The following is a 21854-nucleotide window of genomic DNA, read 5'->3' as shown; positions in this document are numbered from 1 at the left end:
AAGGGAAGGTGGGGGTCGCGACTCTTTGGCACCTATGTTTTGGGGGTCGCAGGCTGAAAAGTTTGGGAACCCTTGATCTAGAAGACTTGGTACAGTTCAAACACCTTGTATAGCTCCTGTGAGCAGGTTTAAGATGGTTGTGAAACAGACTGCAATTAATACTTAAAGCTCCTGTGAGAAACTTTCGTTTGTGTCTATTTTGGCACCCCCTGTGGTCAATGTGGTACATGTGTAATTTTATATTTTTTGACCAAAAGCCTCATCCTGCTCTATTTCACTAGTAAAATGTCTCACTCACTAATCACCTTTGCCATGGAACATGTAAAAAAAAGCTGTATCAGCAGCATGTGGTTAATCACTTGGTCTGTGCCTACTCCCCCGCCAGTCGTTTCAGACATGAAAAATAACTACATGGAGATAGTCGCTCTTCATGTTGATGGTCTTGTTTGCTTTTCTAGGTCATAAGCTTTAAGCTTCTTTATGTAAGTAACAAAATCTTGCCTTTATTGCACAGACAGCAAGATAAACAATGTGTTCAAGCTTCTAATTGAGACCTCAAGCCACACCATGCTACTAAAAAGACCCTGCCCTCTACAAACCAAAAGTTCCTCATTCGAGCTTTGAATGGATAAAATCAGACATAACAATCAACCTCAAACCAAAGACAGCAGTAACATTTGAACAACATTAACAAAGTAAGTCGTGCTTTATGTCTCGAAAAGTATGCTGTCCTAAAAGTCTGCACTTTATCACACATTTATTTTCTGTTCAGAAAACATATTCAAATATTCGCTATTGGCCTTGACAAAACATCAGGCTTTTACATATTGCCATTGCTAGGTGGGACATTTACACCTGTTACACCTCATCTGCAATGTGTGTCCCAAGAAGGCATAATCGTGGGGCAAAGTCATCTGACTAATTTGTTTGATTTATTAATAAAATACATGCATGATGTTTAACATTTAAGGTCAGTGTAACACATTTTTAATCTACGTACCCAAAAGAAGATTTTTCCTCTATTAAATGAACCTGTGCATTATGAGAGGCATCAATCTAGCAGGTTACTGAGTGGGGGAACAAGACTTGGCTGCTTCTCCCTTAATTGTTTCTACAACAGGTAGTACAGAAGGTGATCATTTCATGCTATTAATCAATTCAGCAATCTGCTGAATAAAAACAGGAAGTATGGTAGACAAAGCAAGCTGTGAAATCTGCAGGACTATCTGTGTGCAGAGGGTTTAGCTTGTCTGGCTGTGATGAAAATGGGACATGTATAAAGGGCACACAGCAGGAGAGGAGGATCAGCACCTCGGTGATCAGCACTTCTCCATGAAGGATTTTGAATGATGCCAGAGGTGCCGGCAGGTGATGGCCTTTGTGCAGAGAGGATGTGCTTCCTGTTCTGGTGGTGGCAGGAACAGCATGTGCAGAAGCCTTTGGATGGCATGTATTTGTTAAGTGCAGGATTTACTCTGCAATCAATCAGCAGCATTCAGCTTTGACTAATTCAACTTTTTTGCACCATTAAATTTGTCAGAAAAAATATACAAAATCTCCCTAAAATGTTGCCTCCAAGCTTAAAATCCAGCTGACATCAGAGTCAGTCAGTTAGAAAGGCAGTTAAAGATGTTGGCAGTTACATTACTGTGGGACCTGAAACTAAAACCGTCTTTGAATGCCTCGTTGCTCTGATCCAGCTGTCAGAGAAGAAAGAGTGAAACACTTTGTTGTGCATCAGACTGATGTGCTGTTCAGAGGGTCCATCTCTGTGCTCTGGTATGTGGTCCGCCACCGTCGACTATTCGTGAAGAAGCCTCTAAAGCTCCTCCCTGTGGACAAATTAGAAAATGTGATTAAACATACTTTTATGTTGCAGACAAATGCTAAAAAAAAAGCCTTTTCTAATCTAGAAACTTTGAATCTGTGTTCATGTTTCATCACCTCGGTGTGGTCCGCCCTGCCCTGTGTCTGAGGCGGGCTGCTGTGCCTGATCACAGCACCCCGGATCCTCATTGATTTTGCCCAGGTTGCTGTTCCATTTGTTCCAGTTGACTTCCTCCACTCTGTAAAGACAAGAGGACACATGCTCCAATTACTGTCCGTGTGTGTGACGCATCACTCAGCTGTCAGAGGAGGTAAATTAGTGAAGAACAGAGTGCGCCTTGCATCAATCGATGCAACTCACACAGCTGCATCTGTTATTCAATCTTCAAGCCTAAATTTTTGTCTCTACTTTTTTTTTAAAAAGTGTTTTTTCTAACACAACTGAACAAATTATATGATGAAATATGCCTCTGCTTGTAGCTAACAACTCTACCTGCTGGAAATGTATTGAACTGTCATACAGCAAACATGCTCTTTCCCTTGTTTGACATCCAGTTTAGGATTAACCTGCTGATTAACCTGTGAACCGAGCATGTATGCCCATTAATACCAGGCATCAGGAAAAGTGCACACACCAGCTACTTTACACTGAACCATCAGTCCTCTGATTTGTTACGCTTTGGTTTTGGTGTTTGCAGTGATTTAAGAATCAAACACTTTTTAAGGAATATGCACCATCTGAGCACGACATAAACTGATATAGTGATCATGTTAAAGGTCAGTATTGACACAAGACCAATCTACAAGACAAGGCATCCCGACAAGGGTCAGGAGTTCAGATGCCGTTATAACACCATACCCTATAAGTGTCACAAACACGATAAACAGTAATCATCTCATAATTTCCAGATTTCTCTGCAACTAAAAAGACAACAGACAACATAAATCCAAAGGGATATTTCACAGTACACTGTAAACCCGAACAGTTCTAACTCATAGCCAACAATTAATTATTGAGTTATCCGAACGATTAATGTTGTTTTAATCATATGTGGATCAATTTTATTGAGTGAATATCCATGTCCAAATAACAACTTTTGAGGGGATGCTGCGTATGACGTCATCAACGTCACCACGTAAGTCTTCACACACTTGAAAAACCACAATGGCTGTGCTTCATGAAGTGGCAAGTAACAAGGAAGACGAACGATGAACCAACAAGGGACATGGGAAACAGGGGAACTAAATACACCGAGTAATCAACACAGGTGTGGAACACAGGACACATGTGAAACTAATCAGGTTAATAACAAAAGGAGGGAAACACACAAGGACATGACATAAAACTAAACTGGAGACACAGGGAATCAGGACTACAAAATAAAACAGTAAACACAAGACTAGACTAAGAAACACAACAAGAGACATGGATCACTAAACACTCCAGGGAGACAACAGATAACTAAAACAGAATAAACACGGGGAGGAACCAAGGCATGACACAAAAGGAAAAAACTAAACTAACTAAACCATGACATGTACTCAGTTTCATCTATGTATGAATTTAAGATATAAAAAAATGTAACTAATAAAACTTGAGTTGGGGAAACTTTAAAATAAAAAAGAAGAAAGAAAACAATTGAGTAAACTGAAATCATGTTTTATCATTTCAGTTATACTCAAAAATTGTATTTCCGCTACTTAAAAATCTTATGTAATCAGTTACGACAAACATGTTGTCAACTTGTTCAGGTTTACAGTCTAAAACTACATATTTAGTTGGTATTACACTTTATTTGGTCGGACGTGAACCCATGAACTTTTATTTTTTCTGTTATGTTACAAATACTGATTGCTGGTCAGAAAAGTAATGATCTATATCTTTGCCTGACTGGCCATTGTATTTGGGCTTCAACACTCATTAAATAACAAGGTTTTCTTATTCTAGTCTTTTTAAACTACCAAAGACCCAATCATTTCAATTTACCACCAGTCATTTCAGATAGACTGTGTTAAGTTAAGGGCAAAGTAATTTGATGGAATACTCTTATTTATAGGTTTTGCAGGTATTTGAATATAAAAGAGGTTACACTTCTAAATAATGATTTAAATAATATACTTCAGTGTTTCTAAAGTAATGCATGATTCATGTTGACAAATGTGTGACTCACAATGTTCAGTCACTTTAATGCATGTAACTTACTTTATCTATCTAAGAATATACTACTATATGAAAAGGCACATTAAGCTGATGCTTGTGTAAACACAAGTATAAGTATGAGCACTTAATGTGTATGCTTTTGTTTGATATATGTATTTGTTTATCTCTGATGAGAAATTGTCTGTCAGCTTAATCATTATAGACTGGTGAGCTCAGTGTTTAAAATATGGGGGGGTCCAAGGGATAAACTTGGATAAGGTCTTTATGTTGAAGTGCAGGTGTTGTGGGGATAATTCAAACATGATCACAGAGCTTTCAAATTTTTAGTTGGACGGGACAGCTGAAGAGCTACAGGAATGTAAAGATCAGAAGGCGAAGTGGACATGCATCAGGTCACCATCCTACCAACTTAACTAAACTAGCACCCCAGGTATCATAAGTTTTATTTAGAAAAATGACAGTCGCTGGTGTAACATCTGTAAAATTGTTATATATACTGTATATATGTTAGCTGACCTATTTAGACCTTGATGGAAACACAGACAAGAATGGCCCTAAAAGCCTTTTTGATCCTTAAAAAGAACCTCCAAGAAGAAAACAAACCTGAAACAGCGGCGACGATCATCTCCAAGATAAACCCCTAGGTTCTTATCCACCCCACAGCGAAGCTTTTTCCTCACAAACCATGGCAGCCTCTTCTCCATGTCCAGGATGGTGATGGCCCTCTGAAAAACATTCACAGCAGGTCATCAAACCACAGCTGCACAGAACAAAAACTCCTTACATCACGTTTACTCCCCCATGGATGCATCACCTGCAGCTTCCAGATGCTGGCGCTCTCCATGGTGGTCCTCTCCACAGTGCGGTTCATGAGGGCGATGAGCATGTTGAGCAGCAGGATGTAGGTGAGGATGATGTAGCTGATGAGGAGCATGTAGAAGACTTCTCTGTACTCGTATTGCTGGATGAACTCCATGTCACCCATGCCAATGGTGAACTTGAAGAGCTGTAGCGTGGTGAAGGAGATGTTGGCGAAGGATGGTTCTACGCAGAGCTCACCGTCATCGAGTGGACGGAAAAGACGGGTCTTTGTGATGTTTTCTTTCTCAGGAGGCTCTATGAGCAGGGTGACCACCGCTGTGATGGGGATAGAAAGTAGATTACAGCCCTCAACCAAACAGAAAAATCACTGTAAGGGGGGAATTAACTACAAATGGATCATGAATGCATGTTGTACCAAGAATTGTGCATCATTTGCCTTTGCTGTCTGCTCCACCTCAAGGTCTAAATTGCCCTGATGGTATTCAAGCACAAAAAGGCTCACAAAGCTCTGCAGCTCTGTGCAGTTTTCACCAGTTTCGTGCCTGATTGTGCCTGAGATGAACTGACACATCTCCACTCTGTGCTGCACAGAGCTGCGCTGTATGCACTCATCCTGACGCCACTAAACTCTATCAACATATATGATAGGCTGGATGGTGAGGGGAAGTCTTTATCATTTGTGAGGTTAACTTATGATGGATGTGATACAAATTTAACAGTTCATATCCAGCCTACTTCCTGGAGCGAAACATTGAAAAGTAGCTTGACAACAAAGCCTCACAAAGCCAGACTGCTTTATGTACTGATATTATATTTTTAGGTCATCCAGAGGTGGAAAATAGAAATGTAACCCTTGCGTGTGCATTGTGAATTAGACAATGTCGTTTTTGCTGATTTGCACACATTTAGTTGTATTGCAAAGGCAGCGCTATCCTTTAGTGAATCAGGCCATTAAGTGCAGGCTACTTTCTTACCACTTCACCTTGTCGTAAACAGCCCTTTCCTTTGTGACTGTATTTTAAACTGTACAATAGCCCTGTTTTCTTAAACATACTGCAAACTGTATCAGATCAGCTGGTTCGGTCACAGAAGAGCAAAACAAATACAAAAAAAAAACTGTGACTGGAAGCATGAAGTGCTTTTGGTGGCGGAGATGAGAGGATAGTTAATGAACACTTGAAAACAACACTTGCAGGGTTAAATGAGCTTACAGAAAAGGAGGACACTACTGTGGGTGTTTGGTGAGTTTTTCAATGATTCATTTCTTCTTATATTTCCAGATGGTGGAGTAAAAGACTAATATCACTTAACAGAGCGGGGTGAAATCTGTACTGTGACCAGGGCACTACTTGTGTGAAAAACCCAGAAAAACATAAAAACTACACCAGCTGATGTTTCAGGATACAGAACTGTTGTGTGGTTGGGACTAAGGCTGTCTGACAACAAGGGGAAGCAGTTTAAATGTTTAAAATATTGCACACAAGATTACAATTTTTTAGAGGCAAGAATTTTTTTGAATTGCTGAAATATATTTACATATAGTTTAGCTTCTGTGTTAGTGCTTTGGCTGTTTTTTCTAACAGGGGCAATGCTGACTGCCATCTACTTTAAAGCCCTTGTTAGGAGTTTTTAGCTGATTATAGAATTAACACTGATGCTTCGTTATGATCAACAAAAGCACAACACAACTCACACTTATCAGAACGTATTTAAGCTGAGTCGTTGATGTGTTTTTGAATAAACACATATGCTTCCCTCCACTCTTTTATTAACAAACCATAAATACCTGCTGAAAAGCCAAAGAGGAAGACGATGTAGACAAAGAGAAACCGCAGGATGTCACTGAGGATCATCTACAAAAGGAAGAAAGACAAAAAGCTTCAGGATCATAACAAGTCATGTTTACAGTGATGCAGAAAAACCTGTGTGGACTGTCTACCTTCTGTATCATGATGCTATAAATGCCCATGTGTCTGTCGCCTCTGGAGAAGTAGAGCATGTTGACCCAGCTGAGAGCAAGACACAGCACCAGGAAGCCGAGGTACTTCTTCGACCCGAACAGATACAGGGCGGCTGCAATCATGTAAAGGGCGCCCTGCACAAGACTATCAAGAGCAGAGAAGCAACTGAGAGCCTGCACAACTTTATGATTGTAAATGAGGATTATGTACAGTAGAACACAGAGCTACAGTAGTGTTTGATATCTAACTATATAATGTCTTAACCTAAACACTTTATGAGAAGAATCTAATGAGACTGTGACAAATGATAAATCTGTGCTGTTCCGTGATGAATATTTGGTGATTAGGGGAAGAATTTTGAATCATACAGTTCCCCAAAACACTTTTTCTACAGCATTAGTCTTTCCATTACACAGGACATCCAAGCAGTCTGAGAGTTGACACCTAGCTAGCTTTTTTAACAATACTATGCTTGGTAGGAGGTATGAATTAGCTAAGGCTAAAAAACGACCATGTAATTCAAAGTAATGAAAAATAAAAAAGGCGACTAGTTCAGCTGCAATGTTGATAAAGTTGTTTCCTAACTTTTAGCTAACTGGTTCACCCAAATCCTTCCTCTGGTTAAATCATACAGCAAAGAGGACACTGAGGTGAGACAGTTGTGTCTAGTGGACAGACGGTGAGTGCTATGTGTACTCAGGTAGGAAGAAGTGATTAAGAGGGATGTGCTGTGCAGATGCTCTCTTTGGCATATAAACCTTGAGCAGCATGTGGTGGGGAGCGTTTGTAGTTTCCTCTTCACCTTTCTATTTCATAGAGTATGTTCTTCTCCAACATGTTTTAGATGGTTGGGAAGCTTGTGGAAACTTTGACATTTTTTAGGTTTCCTTTTTGACATGTTTTGGTCTCCACTTTTGAGCCCTGATTCTTTTGTTAGGGAGGCTGTATCAATGTGCATACTTAAGGTATCATTCGTAAAACAAATCTTGAACCTCACATATGGATGACCCCAAAGAGGCGCTTGTCTTGTGCTTAAGTTTATTTTGGGTTGTTTGACATCTTGTTTTAATTCTTTGCATTTGATTTTGTTTTGACTTTGCACCTCAATGTTTTAAAAATAACATATAACGTAAGTTTATCTTACTCATTCACTGGATTAACTCAACATGGCACCTTTAATTATGAAAGAAATCAACAATACAAGCATCAGAACTTACAACAGAATCTCATAATAACCATCAATCAGCAACGTATCCAGCTTAGGCCGTTTCCTCCACATGTCAATGATCTAAGGATTAATAACAAATAATTTTAATAATCTTATTGAAACATGGCTTTCACAAGATTGTCATATATTCCATTGGAATTTAATCCATAGTCACCTACTTACCCCTATTAGAAAGAAATATATGTTGGCCAGAGCTACCACCAACTGGCCAGAAAGGTACAGGTAACCCTTCATGTTGTGTTCTATGGGGAACGGCAGCTGTGGGAGGGGAACGAAACGAAAGTATCATCAGCATGGGTTTGACTGGGGCCACCACACAGTCTGTCACACTGTCTGTATCGGCTATCTCACCTTATCATCAGATTTCTTATTGTAGGCTACCACAGTGAAGATGAGCAGGTACAGGAGGTAGACTACAAAGTTGAAAATAAACATGCCACCCGCAAATTTTTTCCACTTTAAATCCAGCAGCTGACTGAGAGGCTCTCTCTGCAGCATCTGGTGACGGTTCTGAGAGAAGATAGGACAAATTAATACATCCACCAGAGACTGTACAATACATCCACACATTATCAATATTTCTCTGAAGTCACACCCAAACTCAAAATGCTGTTACAAAGTCAGATGCTTAAGTTTGTGAGTTCTGTTGACAAGGATTTCTGATAGGTACTTTTACATTAAGTGGCTGATCAATCAAGAGACATCAAAATTGAAAATATCCAACATGTCAGATTCCCTGCATATATAAGACTTGCAACATTTGAAGACCACAGTACAATAACACAAGCACCTGAGTGTCTCACCCTGAGAGCCAAATCAGAGGAGATGTTAATTTGGTAAATTAAGTGCACAATAACTAGAGTAGTTGCTGTGAGTAGGGCTGTAATTTCAGGACTCACAGGAATGCCGCTGCCATAGACCAGTATCTCCATCACTGAGTTGTCCTCATAGGAGTCCACACAGGCCAGGTCATACAGGGAGGAGGTGACTGGCCCGTAAACCCACTCAGTGAACTTTCTGGACAAATGTTTGGTAGGACCTTCGTGGAATTCCCTTTTCAGAATGTGTGAGAAAATCTGCAGACAAGCAAGAGAAAAGTAAGTCTGAGTTATTTCTAGAGGGACACATCGTAGTGGTCATATATTAGTCTAAACCAGCATGCAGGATCAAGGACCCAAATCCTGACACTAACACGGCCCAGCAAAACACAATTCTCTAGTGGAACTGGGGACCTGATTCATCGTAAGTTTGGGTCCTACTTATCCATCGTCATTTTAACATCTATTTTTTGTTTTTAAGTTGTTTGTCATATGATGTCAAACACTCAAATTATAGTGCTGGCCGTTCAACCAAGTTATTCACATCGTTAGTTTCCTACACTTGGGTTTATAGTCACATTCACAGCACTGGTAATATAGAGTAGGTTATCTCAAAATAATGAACCTGAATTGGACTCATTGAAGCTGATGTTTCTTAAAACACTGGCACAAATGTATCATGTAGCTCATATTGATAGAAAAAGATGGACTTTGCATTCCCACATCATCATCTGACATGAACCTTTAGGAATGAACCTCAGTTACTCTCAACTTCAACATTTGGTCTCATACCTTGTGTATTACATTATTCCCTTAGTCAGTTTTCTGTCTGTGAGCCTTCTGCTATATTGTTATGATTTTCTTTCAGAGTCTCATTGTTCTAGACCGTCTTTGTGCCACCAGCCTGTGTCCATGCCTTTTGCCGGATATCCATCCCCAAACTGGACCGTGAATATACACTACCAGTCAAAAGTTTGGAAACACCTTCTCATTCAAGGGTTTTTATTTATTCTGATTATTTTAAACACTGTAGATTAATATCGAAGACATCAAAACTATGAAAGAACATACATGGAATTATTCAATTCACCAAAAAGTGTTAAACAAACCAATTTTTTTATATTTTAGATTCTGTAAAGTAGCCCCCTTTTGCCTTGATGACAGCTTTGCACACTCTTGGTATTCTCTCAGTCTGCTTCATGAAGTGGTCTCCTGTAATGGTTTAGAATTGACATGAGCCTTGTCAGGAGTTCATTTGTAGAATGACTTGCCTTCTTAATGTGTTTGAGACCATCAGATGTGTTGTTCCATATTATTTCATAGTTTTGATGTCTTCAGTATTAAACTACAATGTTGAAAATAATTAGAATAAATGAAACCCATTGAATGGAAAGGTGTGTCCAAACTTTTGACTGGTAGTGTATGTATATATATAGATATTTATCTACCAATGTCAGCTTTTGGGGCCTTTTCTCCTGCATGTACCTAAGTTGTGAACCTAGATCACTCAGATCCAGATTAGTCTTATTAAAAAATACTGAGCCAGGTGTTTACCCCAATCTTTCCAGTCTTTGCAGCCATTTTGAGAGGTGTGAGCCCCTTCTTGTTGGTGACATCCTCTAGCTTTAGCTTTGGGTAAAATTGGGCAGCTGTCTTGAGGATATGGTCGTACATGCTTGTGATGAACTCTGTGTTTTCTTCAGAGTTGTCAGCCACCACCACCAGGGCGTGCAACACCGTGTTTCCAAAAGAGTCCTTCATCGTGGCGTTCGCTCGTTGGTACTCGTTCCCCATGAGGAAGTCAACACACTCAGGCTGGTTGGTGCTGGCTGCCAGAGACAGAGGCAGCTCACCTGAGGATGACAGAGAGTCTTCTATTAACATCATTTTTTATTCTCTACAGCTGATTTCAGTGCTCTATAATTCCATCAGAATAAAGACGGATACAAGACAAAATCATGCTTTTAAAGCCCCTCTCCACTCAAAATGTCTTTTTTTTAATTGTTATCTTCTGTGGTTGTTGCCATGCAGACCAGAGCTCACATTCATCCAATGAAAGCATATATAGTTTAAAGTATAAAGATGAAACTACATATTTAAAAAAATCCATTGGCAAGTGTCAGAAAACAGTTAGCCTTCAATGACAACAATAAGAACAACAAGGCCAGTGATGTTGTGGTGTGATGGGGTGGAGCTTGACTCTCTGACAGTGGTGACAGAGAGGAGGTCACTTGAAAGGGACATGCCATGATGGACAACATCCACCACCCTCTCTACAACGTGCTGGTGAAACACAGGAGGAGACTCATTTCCCCTAAATGCATCACAGAACGCCACATGAAGCCATTCCTGCCTGTGGCCTTTAGACTGCACAACTGCTCCCTCTGATCACTGAACAACAACAACCTATACTCTGTGCAATAACCATACAATAACCATGCACACCTGCCACTTTAACATCCTTGTATCTCCTTCATTCCCACCGCTTTTGTACAATGATCTGTATATACTTTATTACTATTTTATTTTATCTTATTTTATTTTATCTTTATTTTATTTTATTTGTATTTATATATTTTATTTTATTGCTACTTTCTATTCATATTTGGACTTTTTCGCATGCTGTTTATTAGAGCTCTGTAATGACCAAATATCCCTCTGAACAATAAGATAGGCATTGATTGATAATGGATTTTCAATACACACCTTGATCATTTAATTTTAAACCTGTAAGTTTTAATTGGTTATCATACAGGTATATGACATCACAGCATCTCGATTAATCAGTAACAGATGAAACAATAACAAGTCAAAATCTAATGTCCATACTTGATAATCCATTAGCTACAGGAAGAAAACAGCTAACTTTAGCATAGTACTTTAATAGTTCTGTTTGCTACAGGTAGAAAAGCTAATGAAATTGTTCTTTTCTTTTAACAGTACAATAGTAAAATGAAAGTACCTTGTTAGCACAATACTAGCTAGTTAGGAAATAGCTGAAGGCCAGGAAAAGCTGTTGTCAAACTAGCTGATGGTTTATCTAATGTTACAAAATATTCCTCCAGGATTTCAGTATACAAAGTCTTTCTAAAGGATGGGTGGAATCATAATCATTTGTCAGATTTTCTCCATTAAAAGTTTTAATGTTAGAATGATGTTACGATTGTTGTAGTACTAAATTTAGATGTTTGACTCCAGTCCTGATATTTTTGTTTCTTCTATTAATTGTTTAAATATTTTATTGACATTGTGTCAAACATCTCCCTGGTACACACTTCATCATTGTGCAAGTCTTGATTTTGACAACATGGTCTCAAACGCTGATGTCTCAGACTTGTGCTTGGACTCAAGCATTTGACTGCATGAGGACTTTAAAGATTGAGAGATTAACTCAGACCTTTTTATGGATGAAGAGTTTTTCAAATTGTTTTTGACATTATGTATTTTAAAGGCCCAAATAATTTGTTCAGTTTCGAGCAGGGCTTGAACATGTGTTCACATGCTGGCAGGTCCATGTACATGTTCAACTACAGTTCCAGGATGCTGAAAGAGGTGCCACAAATTGTGGATTTTGCTTTCAAAAGCTAAATTTACAGCTAATACAGAGCAGTGCAATTAATGCAATATGTAAAGTAACCATCAAAGGGAAGATTGGAACAAACTCAAATTTAACATGCACCTGGCCAGGGTGCACCCAAAAAAGTTAGGGAGTAGCTAAAGATAGTCTACTTGGACTGTTGATAATTTTTACTGTTTGTTTGCTATCTGTAATGCTAGCAACTAAAATGGCTCAACCACTGGGTCCATGATGTTGCAGGTATTTTTGAGTTAATTGGACACCTGCAGTGATCTTCTGAGCAGAATTAATGAGTGTCTCTCCCTGTCAAGAGAAACGTCCTCCCAGCCTCAGCATCTTTGAACAGATCCCGTCTACAGTACAGGAGGATACCTGTGCACTTGTGCAATATAACTTAGTAACACATGGGGGCAGTGTTGTATTCAACAGTTTCCTCAGCATCTTTGGCTTAAATATTTGAATGGATTTTAGGTCTTATAAGAGTTTTTGATAATCTTTGCAACTGCATATTTTGATGGCACACAACAGAGGAGGCCTTTCTTCCTCAAATGACCAAGACCAACTTTTTCTGCAATTTGAAACAGGTTTTATCTGTAGAAAAGTTATACTCTCCAAAACAAAACTGTATGAGGGGGTAGTGTGTGAATAAAGAGTAAAACTTTTTAGCAACATGCATAGATTACACGTATTCATTAAGGATTAAATGACTGATCCAGGCAGTGAGTGTGTCTCTGCCAGGATCCTGTAACTGTGTAATGTGGTATAATAATTATTTTAACCTCTTTTTTTTCCCCAAATCAACATTTAATAAATTTACTTACAATGTTATTTGTTATTCAAGAACATTTTAATCAAATTAATTAAACAAACTGCTTTTCTAACTATCTATTAAACTCCAGGGGAAGGCACTCCTCTTGGTCGCATCAATAGCTGTATTGTTGACTCACCAAAATAAAAGTTTGGTCCATTGTGTGGCTGGAAGAATGTCCCGCAGGCTTGGGCGTGAACATCTGCTCCTTTGCTGACCAGCAGCTTCACGTAGGAAAGACTCCTCCTCTCGATGGCTATGTGCAGAGCTGTCTGACCTGCCACAGTCACACATGCATCAGTAAAACTGTCACATTTGTTGTAAAAGTTCATTCTCACAGCCATCTGCTTCACACACGGTTTACCTTTGTAGTACTCGTTGGTGTAGGCTGCGTTCACAAACTCCTTGACATCGCCTATCTTCTCTGAAATGTCGACCATCAGCTCCACTGTCTCGTTCTTGCTGTCTTTGAGGTGCAGCAGAGCCTTCATCAGGGCTGTTTTACCATAGGACTGATCTGCAGGTGTGACAGCAGATTTAGGGACGGCGACAAAGCACACATACTTCACTGAAGGACAGGTACTTAGAATACTGACTCATAGTCGAATTAACTGATTCAGCTTACTCTACAGTGATAAGCACAGACCCTGAAATTCAATACTTCTTATACAGAACAAAAGTGAAAAGTATCCATTTAAAGGACACATGTATGATGGAACCTTACTTCATATTTTAGAGGAATTTAAAGGGATAGTGTGTTGGGGTTTTTTATAAAGAAAGTTGTATGAGGTGCAATTGTGTTCTTGTTCAGCAACAACTTCTGCCAGGATGCCAAAAGAGGTGCCATGAATGTAGAGTTTTGCTTTCAAGGGTTTTACAGTGATCACAAACAAGAGCAGTGCAACATGTGAAATATTTAAAAGGACCATAAAGGGGATGAGGAGGACAACCTCAAACTTAACAGATATCTGTTCAGGATGCAAGCTGAAAAGCAGGTAAGATGCTAGAGTTAGTCTACTTGGACTGTTGATTATGTTACTGTTGCACTGTGTACTTAGTTACTGCCAAAAATGGGTCTAGGGTATTTGGTTAGTTAAAATTCAAATTTAGTAAGAGTACTGCAGGTATTTTTGAGTTAAAAGACTTCTGCAGTGATCCTACCACAGCAGAACCAATGAGTGCGTGTCTCTATTAAGAGAAACACGATGCACAAATGCATTTTCTGCACATTCAAAGGGTCCCACAGAGTAAGTCCAGGTTCACAATGATTGATGTGGAATTAAACAGTGAGTCTCTATAATAATGGAACTAGACTTGGATTCTGGGGACCCAAGAGTGACTTGGACTCAAGGTTTGATGACTGAGCTACAACACTGCCTGAGACGTGACACAGATGTATTCCTCCTCCTACAGCGCTCATGATCAGCTCTTGTGGTCTGCTTGCTCAAAAGAGACAAAAATACAACCAATCTAAAAAAAATATCAATTTTGACAGTCACAACGATAAGTCATCTACTGTGGACATGAGAGGACTGACTGTTTACAGAGGAGGAACGAGACCCAACAAACAAACGGAGAAAGAGAGAAACTCCTCTACTAACTGGAGGATTGTGGGCATGGGCTCACAGTTTACACACTTCTATCTAACTCCCCTCTTACCTCTTCCAATTCCACTCTAAATCCCCTCCAACTCCTATCTACCCCAACCCCATACTCCCCCCTTTAAATCCCCTCTAAATTCCCATGAATTCCCCTCTAACTTCACTCTAACTCCCATCAATTTCCCTCAAACTCCCCTAACCACTATGACCTCTCACTTGTACCACCCCCTGTCAAAAAGTCAGGGCGTATGCCCCTTTTCTCTGGTCAGTATTTTCAACAAAGGGGCCGAGCTGCCTGGTGCCCACTTTAAGTATTATACTTAGTACTGACAAGTTTTATCCTATCTATCTGTCTGTTTTGTTTTGACACATCTGTTACATGTTACTGCTTGTCATCTGGAGGCCTTAACTGAACTGACCACAACTCAATTCAAACAAGCTTGCACTACTCATTATTTATAGTTAATTATCTATCTATTTCTTATTGCTGCTGCTATTTTATTATAAACCTGCACCGGTATTCCTTATTTATTGTTTGTCACACTCCATCATCTCATCCCGAACTGACTCTCTTGACTGCTGCTGGCATTATAATGCATAATATACTGTATTATAATGTTATGTTGTTATATGTTATATTACATTATTATTGTAACTACAACTCACGGTCATATTACATACCCATATTTATTTTTATTTATTGCTGAATCTGTCATTACCAACCATAATCACACCATGTCAACCTGTCACTACTGAATCATTTTCAATACTCCCTGTAATTACTTCTATTTAATCTAAATTCTATTTGTAACATTGTATATATCTAAATTGTATTCTAGCTTTATTTCTCTATTTTTTTGTTTTACTTGTTTTATTTCATTTCATTTCATTTTATTTTATTTTATTTTATTTTATTTTATTTTATTTTATTTTATTTTTTCTTATTTTATTTTATTTTATTGTACTTATTGAAACTTCTTCTTGATTGTACTTATGTCTGGGTTGCTGTAACACCTGAATTTTCCCCCCCATGGATCAATAAAGTAATAACTTATCTTATCTTATCTTAGACTTGTATATTGCTGCTACTGTGTACTGTACTGTGTGTATATAACCTATGATTTTTTATGTTTTGTATCTATGTGCTGTTTTTTCTGCCCTCTGGTGTTATCTGGCTGCTGGAATCTGAATTTCCTGAGGGAACCTTCCCAAAGGATTAATAAAGTTCATATCTATCTATCTATCTATCTATCTATCTATCTATCTATCTATCTATCTATCTATCTATCTATCTATCTATCTATCTATCTATCTATCTGATGTCTGTCCTGCTCAAACATGTACCAACTGTCAGCCCGAAGCCAGCTGGGATAGGCTCCAGCCCCCCGTGACCCCCAACGGGATAAGGATGGATGGATGGATGGATGAATGGATGATAATAATAAAGGTATTTTCCCTTTTCACTATCTCATACATAAAAAGCCTTGCTTGAAAGTGTAAGAGGTAGGTAGGCTGCGAAAACTTGTGCATTGAAATTGAAGGTTTAAAACGGAAACAATTTTCTACACTACTTTTTCTGACATGTTCTGACATGTGTCAGCTGCTGTTGCAGTGTAGGTGTCACACTCACACAAAGAGTCGGAGAGTTTCTTCATGTTCTGGTGCAGGTACAGGTACAGACCGTCCAGCTGTCTGGCATCTCTGCTGGCCGCGGCTTCAAACAGTCTATCTCTGTTAAATGTCTTACTGACTCTCTTGCTGCTGCTCGCACCCGCACTTCGGTTATCTCTGTGAACAGTCAATATAAGAAAGACAGAAGGATGGAAAAGGTTCACTAAGGGGTCGAAAGGTCAAGCAGCCTCACACTCCACTTCAATCTTCACAGTAAGACCTGATAACTAACAGAAACTGTGCTCTGATGAGAATGAAAAACAGCAGAGATCACATTTGGTGTGAATGGAGAGGCTCACTTGTCAAAGTTGAGGTTAAATCTGATTTGAGGTTCGGGCTTCTCCATTTCCTCCTGGTAATCAGAGTCCATGGGAGCCTTGGGTGCCTCTGAGCCAAAACCAAGCGCAGAGGCCACTCCATCTTTCTTTGATGCTTTATGTCGCGCTTTCTCTTCCTCCGTTCTGTCGTCTGTCTCCAGCTCAATACCAAACATCTCTGACTTTTTCATCTTTGCCCCCGTCTCCTGCTCTCTGCAAAGAAACATACAGATCACATTGTTCACACAAGAACCAACACATTGCGTGGAGTGCAGACTGTGTGGGTAGAAGGATTAAGATCAACTATATATCAGCCAATTCTCTGCCACAGATTTAAACAGAGTTAATAAAAAGATAAAAGAAGTATGATCATGGACAGGAGCTTTATATAATTCATAAAAAGGTAGACAACATATAAAGTCAGATGTTTTGCATAATCCTTTGTAAGGTATGCACACAATATTGGGAATATTGCCCTTTCAAATTTAATTAATGGTGAAATGAAAAGTCTGGACACTGAGAAAATTCAAAGTTTCTCTGAAAAACAATCAGTAAAATATCACAAAACAAGCTTCTGATGAGTTATGAGTCCCTCACACAAGTTAACTTACCCCATTATCAAAATCACATTACATAACAAATTAGACAAAACAAAAACAACTATCCGATGAAAGTATCATAGTGTTTATAGCAGATGTTAATTTGCAACACTCATCCCTGGAAGGACTGTGTGGAAACAAAATATTGAAACATTTAATTAAAAAGAGAAGAGAAATGTTAAAATGGGACCAGCATGACACAATAAAACACACAATGTGACAGAGCTACAGAAAACCAGGCATGAGTACAGATTTGTTTCTGAACCAAGAAGGATTTGGTCGCTCTCTTTAAAAAGCTGTGAAGTTTGCAATAAGTTTCAAGTAAAAATCGGTGTCCCTGGGTACCTTACTCGCTTTTCTGTTAGGGAAAGAAACATCATTGCTTTTGCCTCTCTTGTGGCCCGCAGACACATTCTTCTACAATGGAAGGATCCTAAACCGCCATCTGAAAATTCCTGGCTACAAGACCTTATGTCCTTCCACTATTTAGAGAAAATCTAGTATAGTTCTAGAGGTTGTTCAGATCATTTTAAAAAGACCTGGGGTCCTTTTCTGTCATTTGTAAATTCTATTCCCTCTCTTGAGGACTAATGTGGTGTATGTCTTGTGGGCCAAGTTGTGGAAATTATTTTCAAGATTTTGTTTGTAAGAAATAACTTTTATTGTATCTATTTATTTATGTATTTTTTATTATTATAATTATTTTTGTTTTGTTTTGTTTTGTTTGTTTTTGTAGTTTGTTTTGTGTATCATATCTTTCTGATTCCTCAGTCCTTCCTGCTTTCTTATTTTAAGATAACATTTCAAAACACATTGGATTAGACTCGAATGGTTGTTATTGTATGATGTGTTGTCTTGTGTGTCTGTAAAAATATAAAACTGGGTAACATGCACTTTTTGATTGATGTATACAGCAGAAAAACCTAAAAAATATATATTTTAAAAAGAAAGTTTCAAGTAAAAGGAGTGAGTTTCAGGAATACTATGCTCCTCTGACAGAAAAGGCTGTGAAAGTGAAAGATGTTTTGCAGAATGAAACTTTATAATGTTGGATAATCTAGTGGATCTGCTGCAGCTCTATGGTCTCTTTTTGAATTTGAGGAAAGGCTGCCAGCAAGTCCATTTGAAATACATGAAATGCATGAAATAAATTAGATTAATCAAAACAAAACAAAACAAATTAAGTAAGTAAGTAAGTAAATAAATAAATAAAACAGTTTTAAACTGTCACATTTAAGTGTTTCTTTAAAACCATCAGGCCTAAAAGTAGAGTTTTGCTGCCTCCTTGCTTTCAAGCTGAATCAATAAGGATTAAGACTGCTACATTAGTTATCTATGTTGCCCATTCCTCTGACAATGAATCTGATGTATTATCTATGAAATATTTTGGGAGGAGTTGTTAAAAGTGCTCATAGCAATTTCCATGAGCCCAAAAGAGGAAGCATTATGAAGAAGAATCTTCATGATTGTCCTTCCTCAAACCAACAGCTCAAACCCCCAAAACTTTTTGTTTAGAAAAATACAAAAGCTTCAAATTTGAACACTTAAGCAACAGGAAAAGATTCTTCAGCGGAATGTTTAGGAATGAACTCTCTTTGGATTGAATAATCTTGTAACTGGTTAGTTTATTGTAGCTCTGGTAAGGATTGATCTCGTTGTTTGAGTTGTTTTTAGGGAAGCGTGGAGAAAAAGAAAAAAGCAGCAGTTTCTATTTTCTGTGGCTCTGTACCTCAAACTAAAGGTGTTCCACACCAAGGTACAGATTGGGTGAACGGTTTATAACCCTTTGGTGTGAAATCTCAGAACAGTTTTCATTTATATGAAAAAAGTTTTATGACATATTGGCCCAGTGGTTACAAAGTCTGGGGTCTGGAGCCATCTGAAGAATGTAAAGATGCTTTAAAAGGAAAGCAAGCTCATAAAACATAAACATGTCTGAGCTACACAAAATGTTTCTGATCTTCTCAAGCCTAAAAATGTTAAACTCGTGTTACTATGAGTTTGTATCAGCTGGGTATGAGGCATGTTTACAACGGGGGATCACCTCACAGGCCTGTAAGGGAAAACCATACTTCCAGACATGTGATAGTTTGCTCTCAGTGACTAACAAAGGAGTGCATTTAGAAGAAGATTTCCCTGACAGCAAAACACACAGCAGAAAAATCTGATTGTTCACAGTACAGTGTGCAGAGAGAGAGTGAAATAAAGAAATACATCTGCAAAGTTCAGCTTATCAAAAGGAAATGATAGACAGAGTGATCTTCAGACGTGTTGGGGATAACAGGAACTTAACGTTCAGTGGGCTTCATGTTCCCCATTTCAGTCGGGAAAAGGGGAATTAAAGTGACGCAGTGGAAACCCTCAAGACTCTATGATCACCACGAGAGGAATAAACAGCACAGAAAGAAACAAAGGGAAGAAAAAGGTGGAAGTGGGAGATCTTATTTTTAGATAAAGTAATTTCTCAATAAAACAAAAGTGTTTCTCAGCAACAACTGAGCAGAGCCATGTCTGAGTGATGAATTTAAAATGTCTTTTCATCAACAGAAGAAAAGGAAGACTTCTAAGTCATCTTTTTTTCTGCTGGAGCGTCTTCTTCCACACCACATCAATATATCTTGCTGTATTATTTACGAGTCTATTGATTTTAAATGACCTACAGTAAGAGATGTTCTGTTGTCAAACACTCCTAATACAGACGTATCTTTATCAATAAAGGACTGAACAATCTGTTCCCTCTTTACATTAGATTCATCTCAGCTGTGTGTTGCAAGTATCTGCATGGTTGAATGTATTTGCTAACACATCACACTAGCAAGTTATGAGAAAAAAAATCATCCGTTCAAATAGGAAGACTTTTACTCTTTGCACTTAGAATATTTGCACAAATTTCTGTCTATCAATATTAAACTAGAAAACAAAACGTAAACACATCATTTGACTCACCACAGAGACGTCGCCCTACTCTAGGTGTTTTAGATTAAAATCTGATCCTTAAAGAGCATTTAAAGAAAAAAGAACAGAGAAAAAATGAGTGTCCTGCAGAGATGTTCTTATTGTCCAGCGTCCTGAGTTATTTGTGTAACGCAAAGGAGGTGAGATTAGCCGGAACAAGCCGGAGGGATATAAAGTGACACGCCCTGGAGAATAACAGAGCACATTATGGACCTCTGAGTGCTTAAAAGGATGCTGCATTGACCATCTGTACTCAAACCAGCATAGCTAAAAAGACCACAGTGGAGTCAATGTGTATGCTCTGCACTGAGTATCAGAATATTAAATAACGGTGACATAATATAAACATATTTCTTTATGAGGTCATTAAGAAGGAGTTTCAGAGCACTTTTATCAGGCCTTCACATGTTTACATTTAATTCATTCTGAAATCAATTGCTGAATAACTTGAGAAAATTCCCATTAAAAGAGACCAGTGCCACCTAAAAAAAAATACAGTAAAGAGCGTGAAGAAAAATTGGAATTCAAATAACTCACCCTTTGAGACGCAACTTTTCTCTCACAGGAATGTCACTCGTGTTTGATTTCTCTAGTGAGGCTCCTTTTTTTAGTCCATTATATATGCTGATATGCTTCCTGTCTGTCTTAGCTGCCTCTTCTCGGTTTCATTTAATCGTGTCTATATATGTTTGTGTGTGTGTGTGTGTGTGTGTGTGTGTGTGTGTGTGTGTGTGTGTGTGTGTGGGTGTGTGTGTGTGTGTGTGTGTGTGTGTGTGTGTGTGTGTGTGTGTGTGTGTGTGTGTGTGTGTTTCAGTGCAGCTGTGGTCCTGTGACTGACTATGCGGTTGGAGAGATACTGCCTACCAGTGTGTGTTGCAGAACTGTGCTCATAAGATGTGACTATTTCATCTGTTAAGATCACTTCCTTTATTTTTTTCAGATGACACACAGGCAGACTTTAGAGCAGAGATGTGGTGACTGCTGGCACAGGATGTAAAACAAAATGTCAAAGATGCACCCAACACCACCCCGACACCTTTGGCACGATAAAGCCAGGGGCTTCATTTTCTGTGTTTCTGTCTGCATCATGTTCACAGATAGTCTTCTCCATTCAAAACTAAAACAAGCGAACACATTACAAATCCTGGTGAATCTGACGAGATAGAGAAGATGATATAGAAAACACACTGGAAGAGTAGGGCTAATGCAAAGAGCTTCAACATAATGTAATTGTATTGTAAGGAGCTCCACTGAGAAACTTTCTAAAGTCACTCAGTGCTGACTCAAGCAAACACTCTAAGCAAGAGAACGTCTGCACTTGATGTATAGTCTGTGTGTATATACTATACATCGAATATAGTGATGTAACTTTTAATAACAATGAAGAGTAGCTTTAAGAAGCAAACCTGTTTCAGCTTCAGGACAATGTCAGCGTTTGTTTCTTTAAGCTAATAAATGTTATTTAAAGTTGTAAAGTTGGACATGTGTCTGTATTTTTTTCTGTTTGTT

General features: G+C 38.6%; 1 protein-coding gene across 1 annotated transcript; it reads right to left on the bottom strand.

Moving 5' to 3' along the window:
* Nucleotides 1-425: 425 nt before the first annotated feature.
* trpv1 (transient receptor potential cation channel, subfamily V, member 1) lies at nucleotides 426-21064 on the bottom strand. The gene is made up of 16 exons (XM_034684024.1): nucleotides 20883-21064; nucleotides 16774-17004; nucleotides 16434-16591; nucleotides 13567-13719; nucleotides 13342-13479; nucleotides 10372-10670; nucleotides 8899-9075; nucleotides 8351-8509; nucleotides 8162-8257; nucleotides 7989-8059; nucleotides 6750-6915; nucleotides 6597-6663; nucleotides 4803-5125; nucleotides 4592-4713; nucleotides 1945-2066; nucleotides 426-1832 (listed from the first exon to the last, which is right to left on the bottom strand). The coding sequence occupies exons 2-16, from the start codon at nucleotides 16980-16982 to the stop codon at nucleotides 1738-1740; spliced, it is 2355 nt and encodes a 784-aa protein (XP_034539915.1). The 5' UTR covers nucleotides 16983-17004; nucleotides 20883-21064; the 3' UTR covers nucleotides 426-1737.
* Between the last annotated feature and the right edge of the window lie 790 nt (nucleotides 21065-21854).

Source organism: Notolabrus celidotus, chromosome 5 (assembly GCF_009762535.1).
Source record: "Notolabrus celidotus isolate fNotCel1 chromosome 5, fNotCel1.pri, whole genome shotgun sequence".
In the NCBI taxonomy this organism is placed as follows: Eukaryota; Metazoa; Chordata; class Actinopteri; order Labriformes; family Labridae; genus Notolabrus; species Notolabrus celidotus.
This window is presented reverse-complemented; position numbering and strand designations above follow the sequence as displayed.